The 18,363-nt window shown below is 38.5% G+C and overlaps 2 protein-coding genes and 3 long non-coding RNA genes across 18 annotated transcripts; 4 read left to right on the top strand and 1 right to left on the bottom strand.

Annotated features, from left to right (window-relative positions):
• Positions 1-1,177: 1,177 nt before the first annotated feature.
• LOC103401676 (splicing factor U2af large subunit A-like) lies at positions 1,178-6,498 on the top strand. 14 transcript variants are annotated; one of them, XR_011577172.1, is made up of 13 exons: positions 1,178-1,520; positions 2,158-2,471; positions 2,683-2,802; positions 3,355-3,428; positions 4,077-4,147; positions 4,251-4,295; positions 4,409-4,468; positions 4,603-4,663; positions 4,751-4,863; positions 4,982-5,428; positions 5,575-5,716; positions 5,844-6,050; positions 6,159-6,498. XR_011577172.1 is itself a non-coding variant. In XM_008340426.3 (13 exons), exons 1-13 carry the CDS (start codon positions 1,386-1,388, stop codon positions 6,294-6,296), a joined length of 1,788 nt encoding a protein of 595 aa, XP_008338648.1. In that variant the 5' UTR covers positions 1,178-1,385; the 3' UTR covers positions 6,297-6,498. The 14 variants fall into 14 exon arrangements, 10 of the variants coding, with proteins under 10 accessions (XP_008338648.1, XP_008338624.1, XP_008338616.1 ...); XR_011577171.1 differs by having other exon boundaries at positions 4,248-4,295; XM_008340426.3 differs by having other exon boundaries at positions 5,983-6,050.
• Positions 6,499-7,099: 601 nt separating this feature from the next.
• Positions 7,100-8,809, top strand: LOC103401718 (small ribosomal subunit protein mL103 (rPPR7)-like). The gene has a single exon (XM_008340442.4). It carries the CDS (start codon positions 7,188-7,190, stop codon positions 8,403-8,405), a length of 1,218 nt encoding a protein of 405 aa, XP_008338664.2. The 5' UTR covers positions 7,100-7,187; the 3' UTR covers positions 8,406-8,809.
• A 261-nt stretch (positions 8,810-9,070) lies between these two features.
• Positions 9,071-10,275, top strand: LOC139192797 (uncharacterized). The gene is made up of 3 exons (XR_011577180.1): positions 9,071-9,149; positions 9,242-9,380; positions 10,137-10,275. It is a non-coding gene; the product is annotated as an uncharacterized lncRNA (long non-coding RNA).
• A 245-nt stretch (positions 10,276-10,520) lies between these two features.
• Positions 10,521-11,025, top strand: LOC139192796 (uncharacterized). Its single transcript, XR_011577179.1, has 2 exons — positions 10,521-10,662; positions 10,802-11,025. It is a non-coding gene; the product is annotated as an uncharacterized lncRNA (long non-coding RNA).
• Positions 11,026-14,237: 3,212 nt separating this feature from the next.
• On the bottom strand, positions 14,238-15,105 carry LOC114823758 (uncharacterized). The gene is made up of 2 exons (XR_003771706.2): positions 15,002-15,105; positions 14,238-14,565 (listed from the first exon to the last, which is right to left on the bottom strand). It is a non-coding gene; the product is annotated as an uncharacterized lncRNA (long non-coding RNA).
• Between the last annotated feature and the right edge of the window lie 3,258 nt (positions 15,106-18,363).

The following is an 18,363-nucleotide window of genomic DNA, read 5'->3' as shown; positions in this document are numbered from 1 at the left end:
TCCATCCCCCTTTCCCTTTTACCCCATTTTTGTCCCTCCACCTCTCCCTCCTATTTCCCTTTTCTCCATCCCCTTTCCCTTTTTCCCCTTCTCCAATCTCTCTGTAACCTTATTTCTCCACCCGCCTCTCCATCCTCCTTTCCCTTTTTTCCCCATGTCCCTCCGCCTCTCCCTCCTATTTCCCTTTTCTCCAATCTCTGTAAACTTACTTGTCCCTACGCCTCCCCAACTTCCAACTTTCATTGAATCCCATGCCGTAGAAAATCGAGGTCGATGAACCCAGGGCAGCGAAGCAGACGAAGGAGATAAAGATGCAGCGAGAGTGGACGAAGGCAAGAGAGGACTATGGGTGTCGGGGTCTCTCGCTAAGACCGGCCAGTGAAGGCGTTTGTGAAAGCGAGTCCCATTAGTGCCATTAATGTTAGTCCTGCCAGCCACCAAACACAGGATTATAGTTCTATTTAAGCTAGTCCAAGCCAGTCCCTCCTAAGGAGCTGTAACAAACGCCCCCTTAAGGTATAAACATTTATTTGATTAAGAGTAAATGTTAGAGAGATTACATTAAGAGCAAATGTTAGGGAGTTCATATTTTAAACCATATCGGTGATTTGGTATAACGAGAAATGCTAAGGAGACTCTTTTAAAAGTGGGGCTTTCCATGAACTCTCTACCACTTTAGGTTTTTGGCGCAGTTTTTGTTCCAACATTGTAAAATCTTGTGCAAAAAACATAAGGTGGCGGAGAGTCCATGAAGAGTTTACTTTGAGTCATGTGAAAAGAAATGGTACAATCAACATTTAATCATTAGATTCATTAATTGACATGACGTGTACATATCACTTACCACGTTAGATAAGTGATTGAAAATGAGTATTTATGGAACATTTTTGCTTATCACCGTAACTATGGTGTATGCTAGTTATCATTTGTCATGTATATTCTCACCTAACTCTAAATAACTTTCACATTAAATATTATTTTTCAATTAAAAAATTAATTAAAATTAAGTGAAATGATCATTTATAGCCAAATTTAGCAAAGAAATTCATAATTATTAGTTTTATAAAACAGCTCTTCAAATATTGCGAAAAATTCACTTAAATATTACTGCCTATAAGGCTATAACATGTTGTAAAAAACATATAAAAATGAATAAAATTATATAAAAATAGAATAAATTTTTTTTTTACCGCCTTCAGTAATCCCAACCACTAGCGACCACTTTAACTTGGAGGTCTATAAAAGGGAGAAAAAGCCCAAATTATCGAGCCCTAGATTTCTCAGCGCTCGCTCAGAGTCACTTACCGCAGACAATTTTCCCGAGAAACAAACACCAAGTAAGATTGCAACATCGAGACTTCCAACTACGAGATAGCGGAAAACCTATGATGACGGAATACGAAGGGAGGTACGATGGTAACGGAGAGGACGCTGGCACATACGCCGATGGCGGTTCCTCTCCCCAACCTCGTGCTGCCGTCCACGGCGGTGCCGACGATTACAGCGATTCCAAATCTCAGGTACACGTAGTATTGCAGGTACACGAAAGGGTCGCGTTTACGAGAGTGTTTTAGGGTTTAGTTTGGGTGGGTTGGATTGGTTGTTAAATTAGGGTTCTTTGAATATATTGAATTCTGTGTGTTTTTTGTTTCATCCGAATTTCTGCCTTTGTATGATCTACTCGTTTTCTGCTTTGAATTTGTGTTTAGCTAGTGAATTTGGGGGTTTGGGGTTTTCTTGGACAAGGTTTCTGCATAGAATTATCTGTTAATCAGGGTTTGTTAAACTGGTTTATGTCTCTTGCATATTTGGTTATGGATGTTTAATGCTTATAGTTGTGTACAATTCTCTTATACTTGTGCACACTTGTCGCAGTTATGCATTTTAGTATAGATATGATGATGTACATTGTGAAAGATGTTCTTGCTTTGGCTGTGTCAGGATTGTGCTGTAGACAATTCTCTTATACTTATACGCAACTGTCGCAGTTATGTGTTCTGTTATAAGTGGGAGGACACTTTGATATTTAATAACACTAAAATGTACATATTTCATCTGGAAAATAATTATATTGAAGTATCTTTGCTGAAAGGGTGTATATTAGCTTGATTTCATCGTTTAATTTACAATACACTGATTGAATTGTCTCTTTTGCAGCATGAGTCTCGTGATTACGAGAGAGAATCTTCAAAGAGCAGAGAAAAGGATAGAGATAAAGGGCGTGATAAGGAGAGGGACAGGGACCGGGACAGAGATAGAGACAGGGGGAGAAGCAAGGACAAGGATAGGGAAAGGGATAGGGATAGAGATAGGGTTAGGGATAGGGACCGTGATAGAGAAAGAGAAAGAGACCGGGACAGGGATCGCGATCGTCATCACAGAGACCGCCACAGGGATCGCGAGAGAAGTGAGCGACGGAGAGACAAGGACGACGACGACAATGGTCACTACCGTACCCGGGACTCTGATAGGTGTGACCAATTTTGATTCCATTGTCTACCTTTAAATGAATATTCTGTTAGGAGATGATGAACTTGGTTGTGTAAATATCAACTGAGTATGATGCAATTTGTGCAATTTGGAATTTTAAACTGCTATATAACTATTATACTAATTAATCTGGTGAAGCTTTGAGATTCTTTTTGTCCTTTTACTATTATAATTTATGCCTTGATTTTACAGACGGAGGGATTATGACAGAGACAGAGAGGATAGGCATAGGCGCAAGTCCCGGTCTCGTTCAAGAGCTAGATCTGAGCACAAATCCAGATCGAGGTCACGCTCTCGTTCACGCTCAAAAAGGTATTTTTTCTTTATGAGAGGTTAGCAAAGGACTCCTAACTTTTGCAGCAAATCCTAAGTATTTTTGGAATAAACACTTGGTTGATGAGTTCTTTTCATTAAATATTTTCCTTATTTGGGTTTGGGTCTTCTTGTTTGTAATTTTGTTTGTTTGCCATCTTTATTCCTAATACTTGACTATCCATTAGCTAGTGGTGAAAGATGTGGTTCTGTTTCATTTTTCTTGGGATGTAGATAATCAAATCCGAACCCCGCTTTTCACCACCACACCTGGATAATGAATGCCTGTCTCTCCCAAAATTTATACCTACAGATACCATTTTAGGTAGGTAGTGAACTATCAACTTCTATGAAATTTATAGTCGTGATTTCTTGTGTATGAGTTTCATGTAGGTTTAAGTTGGGGGTAAGACAATAATTTTGTGATATTATTTTTTCTGTGGAGCTGTGATAATAACGTTTTGTAGAATGTAGGTTTTCTAGTCTCATGCCTTTAAGTTGTCTCTTTTATGTTGACTTTGTTTTTGGTATCCTGACACTAACGGCTTGCAGCAAAAGGATTAGCGGTTTTGACATGGCACCTCCTGCTTCTGCAATGTTAGCTGGTGCTGCTGTTGCTGCAGCAGGTACATTTATTCTTCTAGACTTGGGATTGTTATATTTTGTTTAACTGTTTTTTCTCTTTGTTGGACTAGTGTGGAAAGTTCATATCCAATTGCATGGTGTTATTTTGGTAAGGTATATTTTGTTCCTTCCCTTGTGCATATAACCTTTATAAAGCTGTGGTCTCTGGAAAGGTTACAACATTTTTATTGTTTACTTGGTGAAATAATTATGGGACTGAGAGATCTTTTGGTTTTTTTTGTTTTTGGTGTTTTTGTTGTTTTGTTTCTCTGTCTTGTCCTTTGTTGTAAGAAGGCAATGTTGGACTACTTGCCCCACTGTGATGACAATGGGTGTGAGCCGACTTCTGTAGCTTTTATGTACAAGGAGGAATCAGTGCACCGGTTTGATGGATCTTGTTCGTCGTCAACCGGCAACTATTGCCTTTTTTGGTAGTCTTACAAATATTTCCCCCATAATTCGTAAATGATATATTTCTTTCAGCTCCTCTGATAAACTATATAAATTGAAGGTCCGGGTATTGCTTAACCCAATGAGTTTGCATGGAAATGAAGTGGCGGAGGAGTCATTTGGCAGTAACATTTAAGTAGTTTTAGAAGTTTAATCTGGTAGTTCTTTGATGACTGCATGTGATCCGATTTTCTTTGCAGGGCAAATTCCTGGGACTAGTCCTACCATTCCGGGAATGTTCCCAAACATGTTCCCTCTGTCGACCGGTCAGGTATCTCTCGCTCTCTATCTTCTTCTCGCTTTCCCCTTGCGATCCATACATCTCAGCATGCTTGAGTTTCACTAATATTATGTTTTATTTGTGCGCACAGCAGTTTGCACCCCTTCCAGTTATGCCTGTTCAGGCAATGACTCAACAGGTTGCCATGATTGAGATTAATTTTTTTTAGTTTGTATCAGTATTCAGTACATCCCACTACTCCCTAATTGTAACATGTGCTGACATTAATTATTCTTTATTTATACTTATCAGGCTACTAGGCATGCCCGACGAGTGTACGTTGGAGGGCTTCCTCCCACAGCAAATGAACAGGTTTACTCAAACTCACCTTTACCATTTATTATTTTTGCTTATCTACCTTTTGTTCAACATGAACACTAAGTTTTTAATGTGTACTCAAGCTTACACTTTCCTATCGATAATGTGGTTTTTCCTGTCATATGCAGTCTGTTGCTACATTTTTCAGCCAAGTTATGGCTGCAATTGGAGGGAACACTGCTGGCCCAGGTATATTGACGTTTGCACTCAAATTGGTATAATAAAGTCCTTCCCTTTAGTTGATCACCTAATTGTTGTTTTACTTGTTTCGTGCAGGAGATGCTGTTGTCAATGTCTACATAAACCATGAAAAGAAATTTGCTTTTGTGGAGATGAGATCGGTTGAAGAGGCTAGCAATGCAATGGCTCTGGATGGAATTATTTTTGAGGTATTTCTAATCTTTCCTTTCATTTATATCCATGTATGATTGACTTAAGCATTTTGGATTAACTTCACGTTCATAGTATTGACAATTCCCTTATTTTGTTTTTGGACAATTGCTACAGGGAGCCCCTGTTAAGGTGCGGAGACCTAGTGATTACAACCCATCTCTGGCTGCAACACTCGGTCCAAGCCAGCCCAATCCCAACCTGAACCTGGCCGCTGTGGGGCTTACACCGGGTTCTGCTGGTGGGCTTGAGGGCCCTGATCGCATATTTGTTGGTGGGCTGCCATATTACTTCACAGAAGCACAGATCAAGGAGTTACTCGAATCCTTTGGACCCCTTCGTGGTTTTGATTTAGTGAAAGACAGGGAAACAGGAAACTCAAAAGGCTATGCCTTTTGTGTTTACCAAGACCTTTCTGTTACAGACATAGCTTGTGCAGCGCTGAACGGTATTAAAATGGGTGACAAGACGCTCACAGTTAGGCGTGCTAACCAAGGTGCCAACCAGCCCAAACCTGAGCAAGAGAGCGTTCTGTTGCACGCACAGCAGCAAATTGCATTGCAGGTAAGAGTGAAAGTGCTAATTTTTCCCCTAGTAGGTGTTAAGTTAGACTAAACTATACTTTTAAATTGGCTTAAATTAATATTTTTCAGAAAGTTTAGTTAATCTGGGTTTGGTTTAACGTCTTGTGGTGTTTGTTTCTTTTGCAGAGGTTCATGCTGTTGCAACCGCCTAGTTCTGTTGCCACCAAGGTTGTATGTTTAACTCAGGTAGTAACTGCAGATGAGCTTAGGGACGATACTGAGTATGATGATATCTTGGAAGACATGAGGCTTGAAGGCGAAAAGTTTGGTAAGTTACCATCACTCGCTGTTAATTTCACTATTCTTTTTTTGTTGGTTTTTTCTGATTAACCTACAAAGTTTATTGCGGTATTGATTTTCTCTTTTCTTTTTGTCGTTATCTTTCTGTTTTACAGCCTTTTTTGTAGTCCCACATTCTGCTATAAAGAATCAGGCGTTAACATTCAGACAGAAGCCTCCATAACCTTCTAAATTCATCTAAGACTTGTGTTGTCGTCTATTTTTAATAGTTATTTGATTTTGACTGATCTGCAGGTGCATTAGTGAACGTCATCATCCCGCGTCCAAGACCAGATGGTGAACTTGCCCCCGGTGTTGGGAAGGTTTGTGTCTTCGTGTCTGAAATCTAGTTATTAATACATTTTGTTTCGAATATCTGATTTTTCAGGTTTTTGCTCTTCTACATGCTGAAAATATTCTTGTATTGGCAGGTGTTTTTGGAGTACGCAGATACTGATGGCTCCACAAAAGCCCGCACGGGGTTGAATGGCCGGAAATTTGGCGGCAATCAGGTGGTAGCAGTGTTTTATCCGGAGGACAAGTTCGGCCAGCGCGACTACGAGGGCTAGTTGTTCGTCTTAAGTGTACTACTAAGTGATCTATTGAGATTCTCTCTTAATTAGAACTTTTGAGTTTGCATTTTTTCATTAGAGTTGTATCGTGTATCCTGGTATGTATGACTAGGAATAATTTGACGCGTATTTTTTTTTTTTCAGTTAGTGGAAGGACTGAAGTTAAGAACTTGAATATAAGTTGTGGTATTTCCTTGTCTTTCTATTTATTGCATTACGTATTTGGTCTGTTTTTGGCATCCGACCGCATCTCCGCGGGGAGAATCGAACACTTCGAATTTACTCCCGAATCTTGAAATTCAACATTTTCTTCTTCCTTTCTTCTCTTAATATAGAGAAATCGAACACTAATTTGAGTTTAACCCACATCTGTTAATCCATGGATTCCACTAACATGACATGACATAGGCCACACAAACAGCTTAGTTGAAAAGACTAGACTGCTCATGCCATGTCAACACAAACAACGAGTCTTGTAACTTATTTGAAGATATAGGTTAGAGTAGGATATGGAAGAAGATTATAGGTGGTAAAGTGTGACAATACAAGCGTAGAGGGTGAAGTGGGGCACGAAGAAAGAATGGTAAAATGAGAGTATAAAATGCAAAGGGGTAAAACAAGATTTGATGAAGAACACGTGCAATAGCTAGCTAAAAATAAGCCAAAATATTATGCAAAAATGTCACTAATTTTTTTCCACTCAAGTTATTCATAAAAAAGTTGAAAATTAGAGGGTGAAAAGTCGGAAATTTTTACCCTGGAAATCCTAATCCCATACGTTGCGCAGCAACAGGACAAATAACAGCACTCCTAAAACCCTAAACATTTCGAAAGAACAGAGCAAGAGCATCCACCCAAAACCCCCAAAAAGCTGCAAAAACCCTAAAAATGTCATCTTCGATTCCCCTCCGCCACCTCCGCCATCTATCCACCACCACCGCCAAGTCTACCCTTTCCATCTCAAAAGCGAAATCAAAGCTCCGAACCGAGTACGACCCTGACAAAGCCCTCCAGATTTATTCCTCCGTCTCCGAACACTACTCTTCTCCCACCTCGTCTCGCTACACCCAGGATCTCACCGTCCGCCGCCTCGCCAAGTCCCACCGCTTTGCTGACATCGAATCCTTCATTGAATCCCACAAAAATGACCCCAAAATCACCCAGGAGCCGTTCCTGTCCACCCTCATCCGATCCTACGGCCGCGCCGGCATGTTTGACCAGGCATTGAGGACCTTTGATCAGATGGACCAGCTGGGTACTCCTAGAACCGCCATTTCCTTCAACACTCTGTTGTCTGCCTGCAACGATTCTAAGCATTTCGACAGAGTCCCCCAGCTTTTCGACGAAATTCCCAACAAGCATGGGGTCTCCCCTGATAAAGTGTCGTATGGTATACTGATTAAGTCGTATTGTGCTGCGGATAAGCCCGAGAAGGCGATGGAGACGCTGAGGTTGATGGAGGAGAAGGGTATTGAGATCACTGCGGTGACGTTCACTACAATTTTCAATGCTTTGTACAAGAAGGGCAATGGCGAAGAGGCAGAGAAGTTGTGGGATGAGATGGTGAAGAAGGGCGTTGAGGTTGATGCTGCGGCTTATAATGTGAAGATTATGTATGTCCATGGCGGGAGCGCGGACAATGTGAAAGCTTTGATAGAGGAAATGGCGAATGCCGGGCTGAAACCGGATACTATTAGTTACAATTACTTGATGACTTGCTATTGCAGGAATGGGATGATGGAAGAAGCTGTCAAGGTTTATGAGGGGTTGGAGGGAAATGCTTGTAATCCAAATGCTGCAACTTTTCGAACTTTGATATTTTATTTGTGTGAAAGTGGGGATTATGACAAGGCGTATAAAGTTTACAAGAGAAGTGTGGAGGTGCATAAGATCCCCGATTTCAATACAATGAAGTATTTGGCTGAAGGATTGGTGAAAAAGAAGAAGATGAAGGAGGCCAAGGGATTGATACGCACGATCAAGAAGAAGTTCCCTCCTAATGTTTTGGTTGCCTGGAAGAAATTGGAGCAGGGTCTAGGTTTGGCTTCTTCTGATACTGGTGCGTCTTCAGTCGCAGATGAGGAGGCTAAAGAGGCTACAGCATAAGTATTGATGGGATTCCGGCTCGTTGGTCTGAGTTCAATCCGGTATTATTGCATCTTCGGCTGCGGCTGGTGAGCCCATCTGATTAAAAGGCGAGCAAGGATGTCAATTGGCCGCATAAAGAAGCAAGTTCGAAGCTTTTTGAAATTGTAATACTGTATGAGCTTCAATTTTGAATATTTTTATGTTGGTTTTCTTTTCGTTGTCTGCAATTTGGCAGTTGGTAAGATTTATGCGTTCTTGCTCTTGCCGTCTTTTATTCAGAAATGGAAGCAGGCCCATTTTATTTACATACCCTTTGGGACCTTAGCATCCTGCATATGCCATGGCCGTTGTAGTTTGTAATTGTGTTTTTAATAACATGTCATATATGTATGAAACTTATCCTGCCACATTTGGCCCCTGAATTCTGTGTTGTGCTTTGGCTTGTGGATGTTTCTGAGTTTAGCGGCGAAAATTTCAATATTGCAACTCACACCAGAATGAGTTTCACAAATATGTCTTGATTCAAAACTGAAACAATTGTTCGCGGGAGTTGCCAGATTATAGAGGAAAGAAAGCCGCCATATGACTTAGGAGAGAGTCGCCAAATTGCATATGAAGTTGTCATGTTTTAAAGGAGAGAGTGACCAGATTATGGAGAGTCGCTGGAAACTGGAATGCAGAGGGGAGAGGAGAGGAGTTGTCAACCAAAACCTATTCTGTTATACACGATTGAGAAATTGAAAGTCCAAGAAAAAAAACAAGGTCCAAATCACCAATATAAAAAATTTGTGGTCAAAAGTTTAAGCTGAGAATCTAAACCCGTCAACTGCTTACAAAGTTTTTTTGGTATATAGGGTCAGTTCTCTTGAAGGAGGAGTGGGGGAATGAAGACTCAAATATCTCCTCCGGGAGTAGGAGTTGACTTGGCCAGCTTGACGCACTGCCAAGCGAAAGCGAAGTTCCACTGCTTGTACCTGAAATCTGGACCCTCAGGTTCTCTTCTTCATTCTTGTACTTGTATAATTGTTTTCCTATCAACTTTTAAGGTTTTCCCAACTGTCTCTCTGCAGGAACATGAGGTTAAGTAGCTAATGTTTTGTTGTCGAGTAGTTGAGTTGTTCTATCTTTTGGTTGAGTTGTTGGTTGCTCTGCTTTTCCAAGAATTATTTGGGAACCTTTCGTTCCAATTGGCTATGCCCCTATTTTCGTTTGTCTGCACTCATTTTTTGTTGAAGCTGTATCCACAGTAATAGCCTTTGTATGCAGAGCAGATTAAACCCTTTGTTCGTGTTTGATTTAGATGGTTGTAACCTGTGTGTTACTCATAATGAAACTATACGAATATGATTTTTTAAGATATATTGCAGTTACTTAGTGGGAAAAGGCTTTGTTGTTGTATTGCAGTATGAGCGTCCTTCTTCCTCTTCCAGTTACTGTGTATGTTCCCAAAGAAAGAGTGCGAAAGGAAACCTCTTGTCAAGGACATGAATTGAATTTTATAGTCTGGTGTAAACCTTATGCATGTCACAATTGCCCTTCTCTCAAGATACTCTTGCTACTCTTTCCCTGTTGTGGTTTTCTGATTCTTACTATTTGTATTTATTTGACTGCTATTGAGGCAGTCAAGGTACTTCATATGATAAAACTTTATGGGAAACCAAACGAGGTATTGAAATGTGTTTTCATAGCTTATCATTTTTGACGTATGTAATATAATTTTGATGGTTTGTGTGAATTCTTCAATTGCAGGCATCCCAAAACGGAAAGAGCTTGGACGTTGGGGAAAACAGATACACTATGACATCAGCTTTAATGTCATAATTTAAACCCGATATCTTTTGTAGGATGGGGATGAGAAGCTCTCTTGTAGTGAACTAGGAGTCGTACTTATGAACCCAAAAGGTAATGCCTGGGCATGTCTTTCATTTCCAAAAGCATTGTTTGCTCAGGGTTTTCACAACCTAAGAGAACTTATTTCGTTTTAGTTTTCTTGGGAGTCTTTTGTCTTTCTACCCCTATATTGTCAAAGTGCAAAGGATTTTGTTTCAGTTGCGTTGTTCATGTGTATATTGGCGTTTCCTTATTGTCATATTGCTTGCTGAAATGGTGCCTTTTCATGTGCAGTTGATTCACAATTTGGATTCTTCTTCTTCCTCCATTTCATTTGGGCGACGACTAGCAAACATGACAGTATCCATGCAATCGACAATAATCAAATAACAGTGTAATATGCATATAGGGATACTAAAATGGGAGCCTCATGGGATTCTGGCAGGTTAGCCTTCTTACTTAGCTGCTGCTTTGTTTGTGTTACATTGTAATTCATCTCTTTGCCACCTGAATGCTTCTGGTGTATAAGACAGATTATTGTTGAATTTAGCAGACAACTAAAATTTTGTGTTTATATCAAGCAGGGAACAGAATTTGATTCGTGCTAGGACAAACAGCTGCAACGCCATACAACGCCCCACCTCCCCGTTGTAGCAACCTTTCACTAGCACCTGGTTGGCGGGACACGAACTAGTTTGTGAATTTAATCTAAAGGTTTGTTTTAAGTCTTAATGCTTCTTGTTTCATTTCTGCCATACTATAGGAGCTTCTGTAATATCTAATATAGCACAGAAAACATTTTGCTTCTTGTTTTCTCTTTCGACGAAGCCTGCGTAATGCAACCGTGTAAACAATTGCTGCAACTCCAGTTTCTACACATGAGACTGATGAGCGTAAATCGAATAATTTGCTTAGCCATTGTCAATTTTCATTAACATCGTCTTGTTTGCAGATTACTCTTTCCTCTGAAATATTTGAACAAATGCCATTGTTTTAATTATAAAGAATTCCTACTACAGAACAGAGACATACCAAACATATTCATACTTTCATCAGCATTACATTGCCTTCACCTCAAAAACCCTAAAAATTTCACGTGTTTTTAACTAAAGATCTAACGGTTAAAACACTGGCATCATAAAAAATTCCTAGCTACTGAATAGGAAGTAGAACCAACTCATAATTGTTAAATCCAAACTCAACCAAGAACCAACTTGTATTCCCAAAAACTTTAATGGGAAATTTATATGAAAATGATGAACTTAAAATCAAGAGATTCTTTGGCAATGGTCTTTCGTGCCATGTAACATGTTAGTTCAAACATACACAAAGGTGGTCTCATGCATTCGGGTCTTAAACAAACCTCTTTTGATGGACCTGAATGCAAGGGTATTACTCATGTGTGTCTTGGATGCACGGGTTAGATCATAACACGAAATCCCCTGCACAAGAAAATCTCCTAAAAATTAGGTTTGTCCTAATACCCGGGCATCGGTGATAGTAGGCTCTACCCCTAGTTAGGTTCACAATTCTTGGACAAGAACTCTAGAAAGGACTAAACAAGAGTAGCCTAGCTAGAAGCCCTAGAGATTTAGTAGCCCATATCCCAATGCAGGTGGCAATAATAGTCCAAGGATAAGAATCCAAGGGTGGATTGGACATAAGGATAGGGTTAGGGTTATGAGTCCTGAGCTGCTTCCACAACTGTGACTGACTGATGAGTCTGTCTAATGGGGAATTGGATCCTCGCCGGATCTCCTAGGATCTTAGATATCTACGCATACGGACTAAAAAATTGTGCGGTCGTAATTTTTTTGTTTTTTATATTTTTCACGTAAAATGAAACTATTTTACTTTTAAAAATATAAAAAGTATTTAATTTGGACCGTACGATTTTTCATCAATGATTCGTGTGCATTGATGAAGGGATCCGGCGAGGATGCAAATCCGTCTAATGGTACTCTTGATGAAAACATAGGGATTCTGCATGTTGTTGCTGTTGCAAGCCAAGCCTAACCGAAAACAAGATTGGGGATTGATACATCATACATAGATGTAGGTACTGAGCCCCATCAGCAGCTCTCATGCGCTAAAAGGAAGCTCTGCCTTACTTTCTGCACTAAAAATGCTCTTATAGCATTTACACCCATGCTTTTTTGACAAGGCTAAGTTCCAAATCCAACCCAAATCACACTTCCACCATTATAGCACTTCAATCCCTAAAAAGTTTCGTGGCAATAGGTAATTCAATCTCCTCAAGTAAATAGTATTACCATTAATAAACAGTAACTATACAAGTCCATATTCATCCCTAAACTAAATAGTCCAAACAATTTGTATTAAAATATTATTTTTTATAAACTAATAAAAAATAATTTTATTTCAGATAAAAATAAAAGATTGGTTAAAAATATTAAAATGTGGTGTAAGGTGGAAGAATATGGTTAGATACTTATAATTTTTTGTTTAATTATTTCATATAATTTTTTATTTATAATTTTTTGTATTTAATTAATCTTTTATAATCGCCAAGGCTCACCAACCATGACCCACACTTCCATCATTTAGTCGTATGAGAAAAACTCCTGTTAACAACATTCTCTATGTCTGATCCTCTCTCTTTGTTGTATGCAGAAGTTGTGACGGTTTGGTGTTAGTGCGAAAGAATTATTTGTTAACAAACTTCGCATTGTGGTTTGTGAACCAAGAAACAAGTAACCACTAATAATTATGAAAGTCACTAGGAATAGCCTAGTGGTGAGGATGTGGGTAAGGGGTAGGGGTAGATTTAGGCAGGGTCGGCCCTGAGGGTAGCCCAAGTAGGTGCCCGCCTCAGGCCCCTACTTCGGAAGGGTCCCAAAAAAATTTTATATTCTGTAATTAACATATAAATACAAAAAAAATAAAAAATATCATAATTCATTTGTTAGTGCAGTGGAAAATGTTGGCTTTATATTTCTTTGGGGTGTTGAGTTCGAAACACAAAATTGCCTTTCATTCACTAGATTTTTCTTGTTTTTCAAATTTACTGCCAATCCATCTGCCCAAATGCATATAAAGTTATAAAACTCAAGTCTCTTTACAATCTTTGTTCTTTCAACTTCCCATTCTCTCAATTTCTATCGAATGTTTAAATCAACTATCATATGGTCTTATATATTGTACTTTAAGGTAATCAAAACTTTGAATTTTATATTTTTCTTTTCAATAACTTTTTATTCAATGGATTATTTTAATATTCAATTCGTTAGTGTGATTTTGATTTTAGAAGAAAAAAAATACAAGAGAAACAATTGGCGTTGAATTAATTATACTCCTCAATCAAGTTTTATTGTTATTTACTCTCTTGATCATAAAGTTTTATTGTTCTTCACTCTCAATCTTAAACTTTTGACTGCAAATATTTAGTACATTTGTGTCTAAAAATGTGAATCGTGTAATGTTTAAATAATGTTTGTATATTTATCTTCTTTTGATATTAATTTTAATGAAATTTGATGTGAAAATAGAACTTTTTATGTATTTAGCGAATTCTTTTTTATACAAATCAATCTACCAAGAACCGGAGATCAGAGAATTTTAGGGCCCCACTTCGAAGGCTCGCCCAGGGCCCCCAAATTCTTAGGGCCAGCTCTGGATTTAGATATCGTTTGGTACGCAAATGGGATGGAACATGATGGAATGGAGGTTCCGTGTTATGTTTGGTATGTGTAGGACAGAAAGGGACGGTTGTTTCGTTTTGTGTTTGGTATGCAATGGACGGAACGGAATAAAAAGATTAAATGACTAACTTACCCATGTTCCGTCTGTTGTTTGGTACAATGTTTATGTGTGGGACAGGATGAGACTTTTTTTTACATTAGCACATGGCTGAAGACACATATATGCTTATCTATGATATATTTTTTACACTAGCACATGGCTGATGATATGTTATGCCATGAATTCTATCTTTTATAACAATACCATAATATCGGATCAATGATGTGAAGAGGCAACATTCAAACAATATGTAAAGTATAAGTGTAAAAATTATGAGTCTCTATTTTCCGGAAGTAGGCTTCCATACATGTCTACATCTTAGTAGTCTTCAAACAATAAAAAACAATTACAACAATCATCTCAGCAAACTGTCATCAAACACTAAAAGACAATTACAACAACTATGAAAACACCGGCCGTATACAAGTACAGAATCCGCGATTACATGAAATATTAGTCTGGCATACATGATAACAAGAATGAAACAAATAGAATTACCCAACTGATAAGAACAACAAAATGTCAATCTTTTTCACATAAGAAGGTAAAAGCAATGCAATTCACCAACTCGTAATCATCCTGCTCCCTGTACATTAATCACTATTTATTCAAAAAAGCAAAAACATTTATCCATCAAAATTCAATTTTCCCACCAGCCCAAACCAGATTTTCCTACATTTTCTCACAATCCAAACAAGAACAAGAGAATTTCATTAGCGTAAGTTCTAGTCTTGGAGGCGGCGCCAGGGTTTCGCGATAAGGATGAAGCGGCCTCGGGGGGGGGGGGGCGGTGAAAAGTCGTATGGCGGTGAGGGAGATGAGTTGTTGAGGACGCGATGCAGCGAACGAGAGGCGGCGGGGACGGGTGGAAGTGGTGGGAGGAGAAGGAGAGAGGAGACAGCGGAGGGTGAGGGCGCGCGAGGAAGAGAAAGAGAAGGTTGTGGTGGTGGGAGACGGTGAATTCCAAGCTATCAATCGATTAAAGTCAAAAATTGAGATTCAACAAACTATCAATCGCATACCTAGGTCAATCTGCAGCGCGACTGCTGCTTGCTGGCTGGGTGCAGTCGGCGGCTACAGGAGAGGATGAGGATGAGGAGGAAGGCTACGCGAAAAGAAAGGCAGCGGCAAATAATGGATTAGGGTTTGTTTTAAATGGTGTAAATATTGAAAAAGGTAAGAGACATTTTTGTGTTCTACGGATGTGGAACCAGTCGTTTTAAGAGGGTTTGTTCTACTGTTTTTGACGCACTAAACGTGGGACGGAATGTTTCATTCTATTGCGTTATGTCGCGTCTCACGTACCAAACGGTAACTTGGGTCTAAGGTTCAAAACCTGCTGGGGTGGGGTGGGGGTGAAAAATAAAAGAACCACTAATAATTATGTCAAACTTTTATAACTGGTGTCACTATTTTCATCATTTAACACATTTTTAAAACTTTCTGCACCAATTTAGAAGAAAAAAAAGTTTAAGACCAAAGTAAAGTTCATGGATAAACTTGTAATTAACTCTTTCAACTTTGAGCCAGATAAAATTAAAATTTAATTTCTGAGGTTGGTAAAGATTCTCTGATGCCGTGTGTGCCTTCCCCCCACTGAAACCTACCCATTTCCAGAAAAGATTCATTCTCTTTGGCCGAGACAGATTAAATTAAAGACAGTCTTATCACTTGCCTGTCCCATGCAAACTTACCATTAACAGTATTAGTGAAGTCTTACTTTTTACTGCAGTGCTGGGTCACAATTAAAGAGAAGGCTCTCACCACCTGACTGATCACGACTGGTGAGAGAGAGGGAGTCAGTCATCACTTGGTCATATCGTCGTGGATGGATGGTGGGATTCGATTACATTGTGTTTGTGGTACATTACGCTACGTCAAGTCTGTACATTACATATCGATGGGGAGTTTTCTTTCTTTCCGTTTGTGCGTTAAAAGAAAAGGTGAAAGGAATAGAAGCAACTGGTAGACCCAAAAAAGAACGAGGTAGTGGAATGAACAAGCACACTGCACGTTGGTCCATGAGGTAGGTTACGGTTAGTTGCCCATGTGCATGTGAGCAGTTTTGAATGATTGATACATGTAGAATTTACATTGTTTGTAATAGTTAGATCATGCATACATGCTTGTGGACTACTCATACTAACAAAATTCTATAATCCCATTAAGCGCGACAAATGTTCTAGAATATTAGTGGGTGGAAAATGTTTTTGGAAATGTCTCTCATGGAGAATGTCCTATTAGCTACATGTAATGGCACAATCAAACAAGGTATATCCAATTGATTAACAAACAATTAAAATCTTTATTAAGGGTACAAGTTATGAGAGCAACAATCATCTACACTCGGATTAGTAATGATTAGCAGACGTTGATGTATGAAAAAATTGTTTGCAATTAAGCCATGCATCGATAGAACCATACTTTTCATGTTTTATATATATACCAAAAGAACCTTAGTAATGAGCATTTCAAAAAGGATTAATGACAACTCCTCCACGGCTTCTTACAAAAAAATTGTCTCCTTGATTAAGAAGATCATTTTTAATTTTTACAATTTTATAAAGGCTTGTTAATTGATTTGCCCATCAAATTGTCATTTTCATTCATTTAATCTCAGTTCACTTTTCGTCTATTTCGTCAAAATGGCATTAAATTAAAGAGTAGTATGAACATTTCATTTTGTACACAACTTTTTGCCTCGTACATGCTTGCTAAAACAATCTCACAACTCTAATTTAAATTCACATCCATCATTCTTGCGGATCGGTGCCGAGATGTAGCTGCAACCATTGGCTAAAAGCAAATAATGGGTTATGTTTCAAAACCAAATAATAGATTGTGTTTGAAAATATAATTCAAACCACTCATTGAATCATACGGCTAGATCTACAGCTTTGCACCAATTCACAAGAGAAACGGATAAAGGTTTGAATTAGAATTATAAAAAATAGAATTGAGATTGTTTTATCAGGCATGTTAGAGGCAAAGATTTGTACATGTCAAAAAATAAAATGTCAATATTGATCTTTGATTTCACATCTTGTTTACGGAATTGATAAAAACATGACGAACTAAGATCAAATGAGACGAAATTTACAATTTCAAAAAAATAAAATGAGACAAAATCAATTTTAAAAGATAAGATGAAACTAAATAGTTGGAACAAATCAATTAATAAGCCTTATATAATGTTATTCACTTTCATCTCCATGGACCCGAGCGGGATAATCTCCATATGCACCAGCGTGCATCACGGAGAAGAGCGTTTAGCTTTATTCATTCATATTCCAAGTTGCAAGTTACAACATAATCATTACAGTCCAGAAGAGAAGGCTGGCTTTTAATCATTGGTTGGTCCAAATGGTTAATTGCTCGTCGTCAATATTTTTATTGATTACTAATCCGCCTGCGTTTACCGGTCTATCTCCTGTTCCTGTCAAACGAGGAGGGCTTCAATATCATATCTTGTCGACCAAAAGTGCAAACTCGTTCATTAGCTGTTGCAACTTTGCATCCTCCATATACTCCATAGGTCCATGGGGTTTCCAATGCCTCCGTTCAACACGGCTTTCATTACCTACTATTTGCTTTATAATGACCATCTGTCTTGAGAGTATGAATTTTACTTGGGGACAAAATAAATCTTACATAGTATGAATCTCAAATCTGAGAAAGAATGGACCTTGCATGTGCTTAAAAGTAATTAAGCTAGTCCCCATATTGTCGATTGATTTTTTGATGAAACATCAACTCTTTCAATGAAAATACTCATTATGTCAAAGGGTTTAACAAGATTATATTAAGTAACTCTTCGAGGTGTTACACAATAATTGAACCTGATTCTTCTTTTTGAGTAGTCAGTCGCAAAGCCAAAAATTGCCAATTAAGCGCGACAATTAGTGAAGCTCCAAATCTCACAATCCCAGTCTTCTCCCATTTACTGTAAATGCATCTAAGGTATGTAGTCAAGCATGGGATCAAATTTGAACATCGAGATGAAGATTAATGAAAGAAAAAAACATAACTATTTGGGGTTAACATGTATGTCAAACTAGCTTATAGATTATAAACGGAATATAAGTTAAGCTAGTTCACATATATCCCTGCGAAGGACAAAACTATGACTGTCGAGCAATTTTTTTCCTTCTTTTGTTTTGGTTTTTTTAGTACATCAATATTTTACATTAAAAAGAGATGAAATTTGGTTAAGCGACACAATAAGGCAGCCTAATTTTGTATTTAACTTCTAACTAATTAACATGTGTTTCCGTGCTTTATCATGCTAACCAACTACCAAGTACTACGACAAGTGATCATCAACTTTTACGTAGAGGAAAATTGCATGACAATAATACACAAATACATTGTGAAGAAAGTAAAG

This window comes from Malus domestica, chromosome 02, assembly GCF_042453785.1.
Source record: "Malus domestica chromosome 02, GDT2T_hap1".
Taxonomy (NCBI): domain Eukaryota; kingdom Viridiplantae; phylum Streptophyta; class Magnoliopsida; order Rosales; family Rosaceae; genus Malus; species Malus domestica.
This window is presented reverse-complemented; position numbering and strand designations above follow the sequence as displayed.

What these genes read in the sequence shown, in the direction of transcription:
- LOC103401676 (XM_008340388.4), top strand. Translation starts at nt 1,386, where the DNA reads ATGATGACGGAATACGAAGGGAGGTACGATGGTAACGGAGAGGACGCT. An exon ending in TCCCTCTGTCGACCGGTCAG is followed by an intron (nt 4,148 to 4,247) that starts GTATCTCTCGCT and finishes TTGTGCGCACAG; the next exon opens with CAGTTTGCACCCCTTCCAGT. An exon ending in TTCAGGCAATGACTCAACAG is followed by an intron (nt 4,296 to 4,408) that starts GTTGCCATGATT and finishes TATACTTATCAG; the next exon opens with GCTACTAGGCATGCCCGACG.
- LOC103401718 (XM_008340442.4), top strand. Translation starts at nt 7,188, where the DNA reads ATGTCATCTTCGATTCCCCTCCGCCACCTCCGCCATCTATCCACCACC.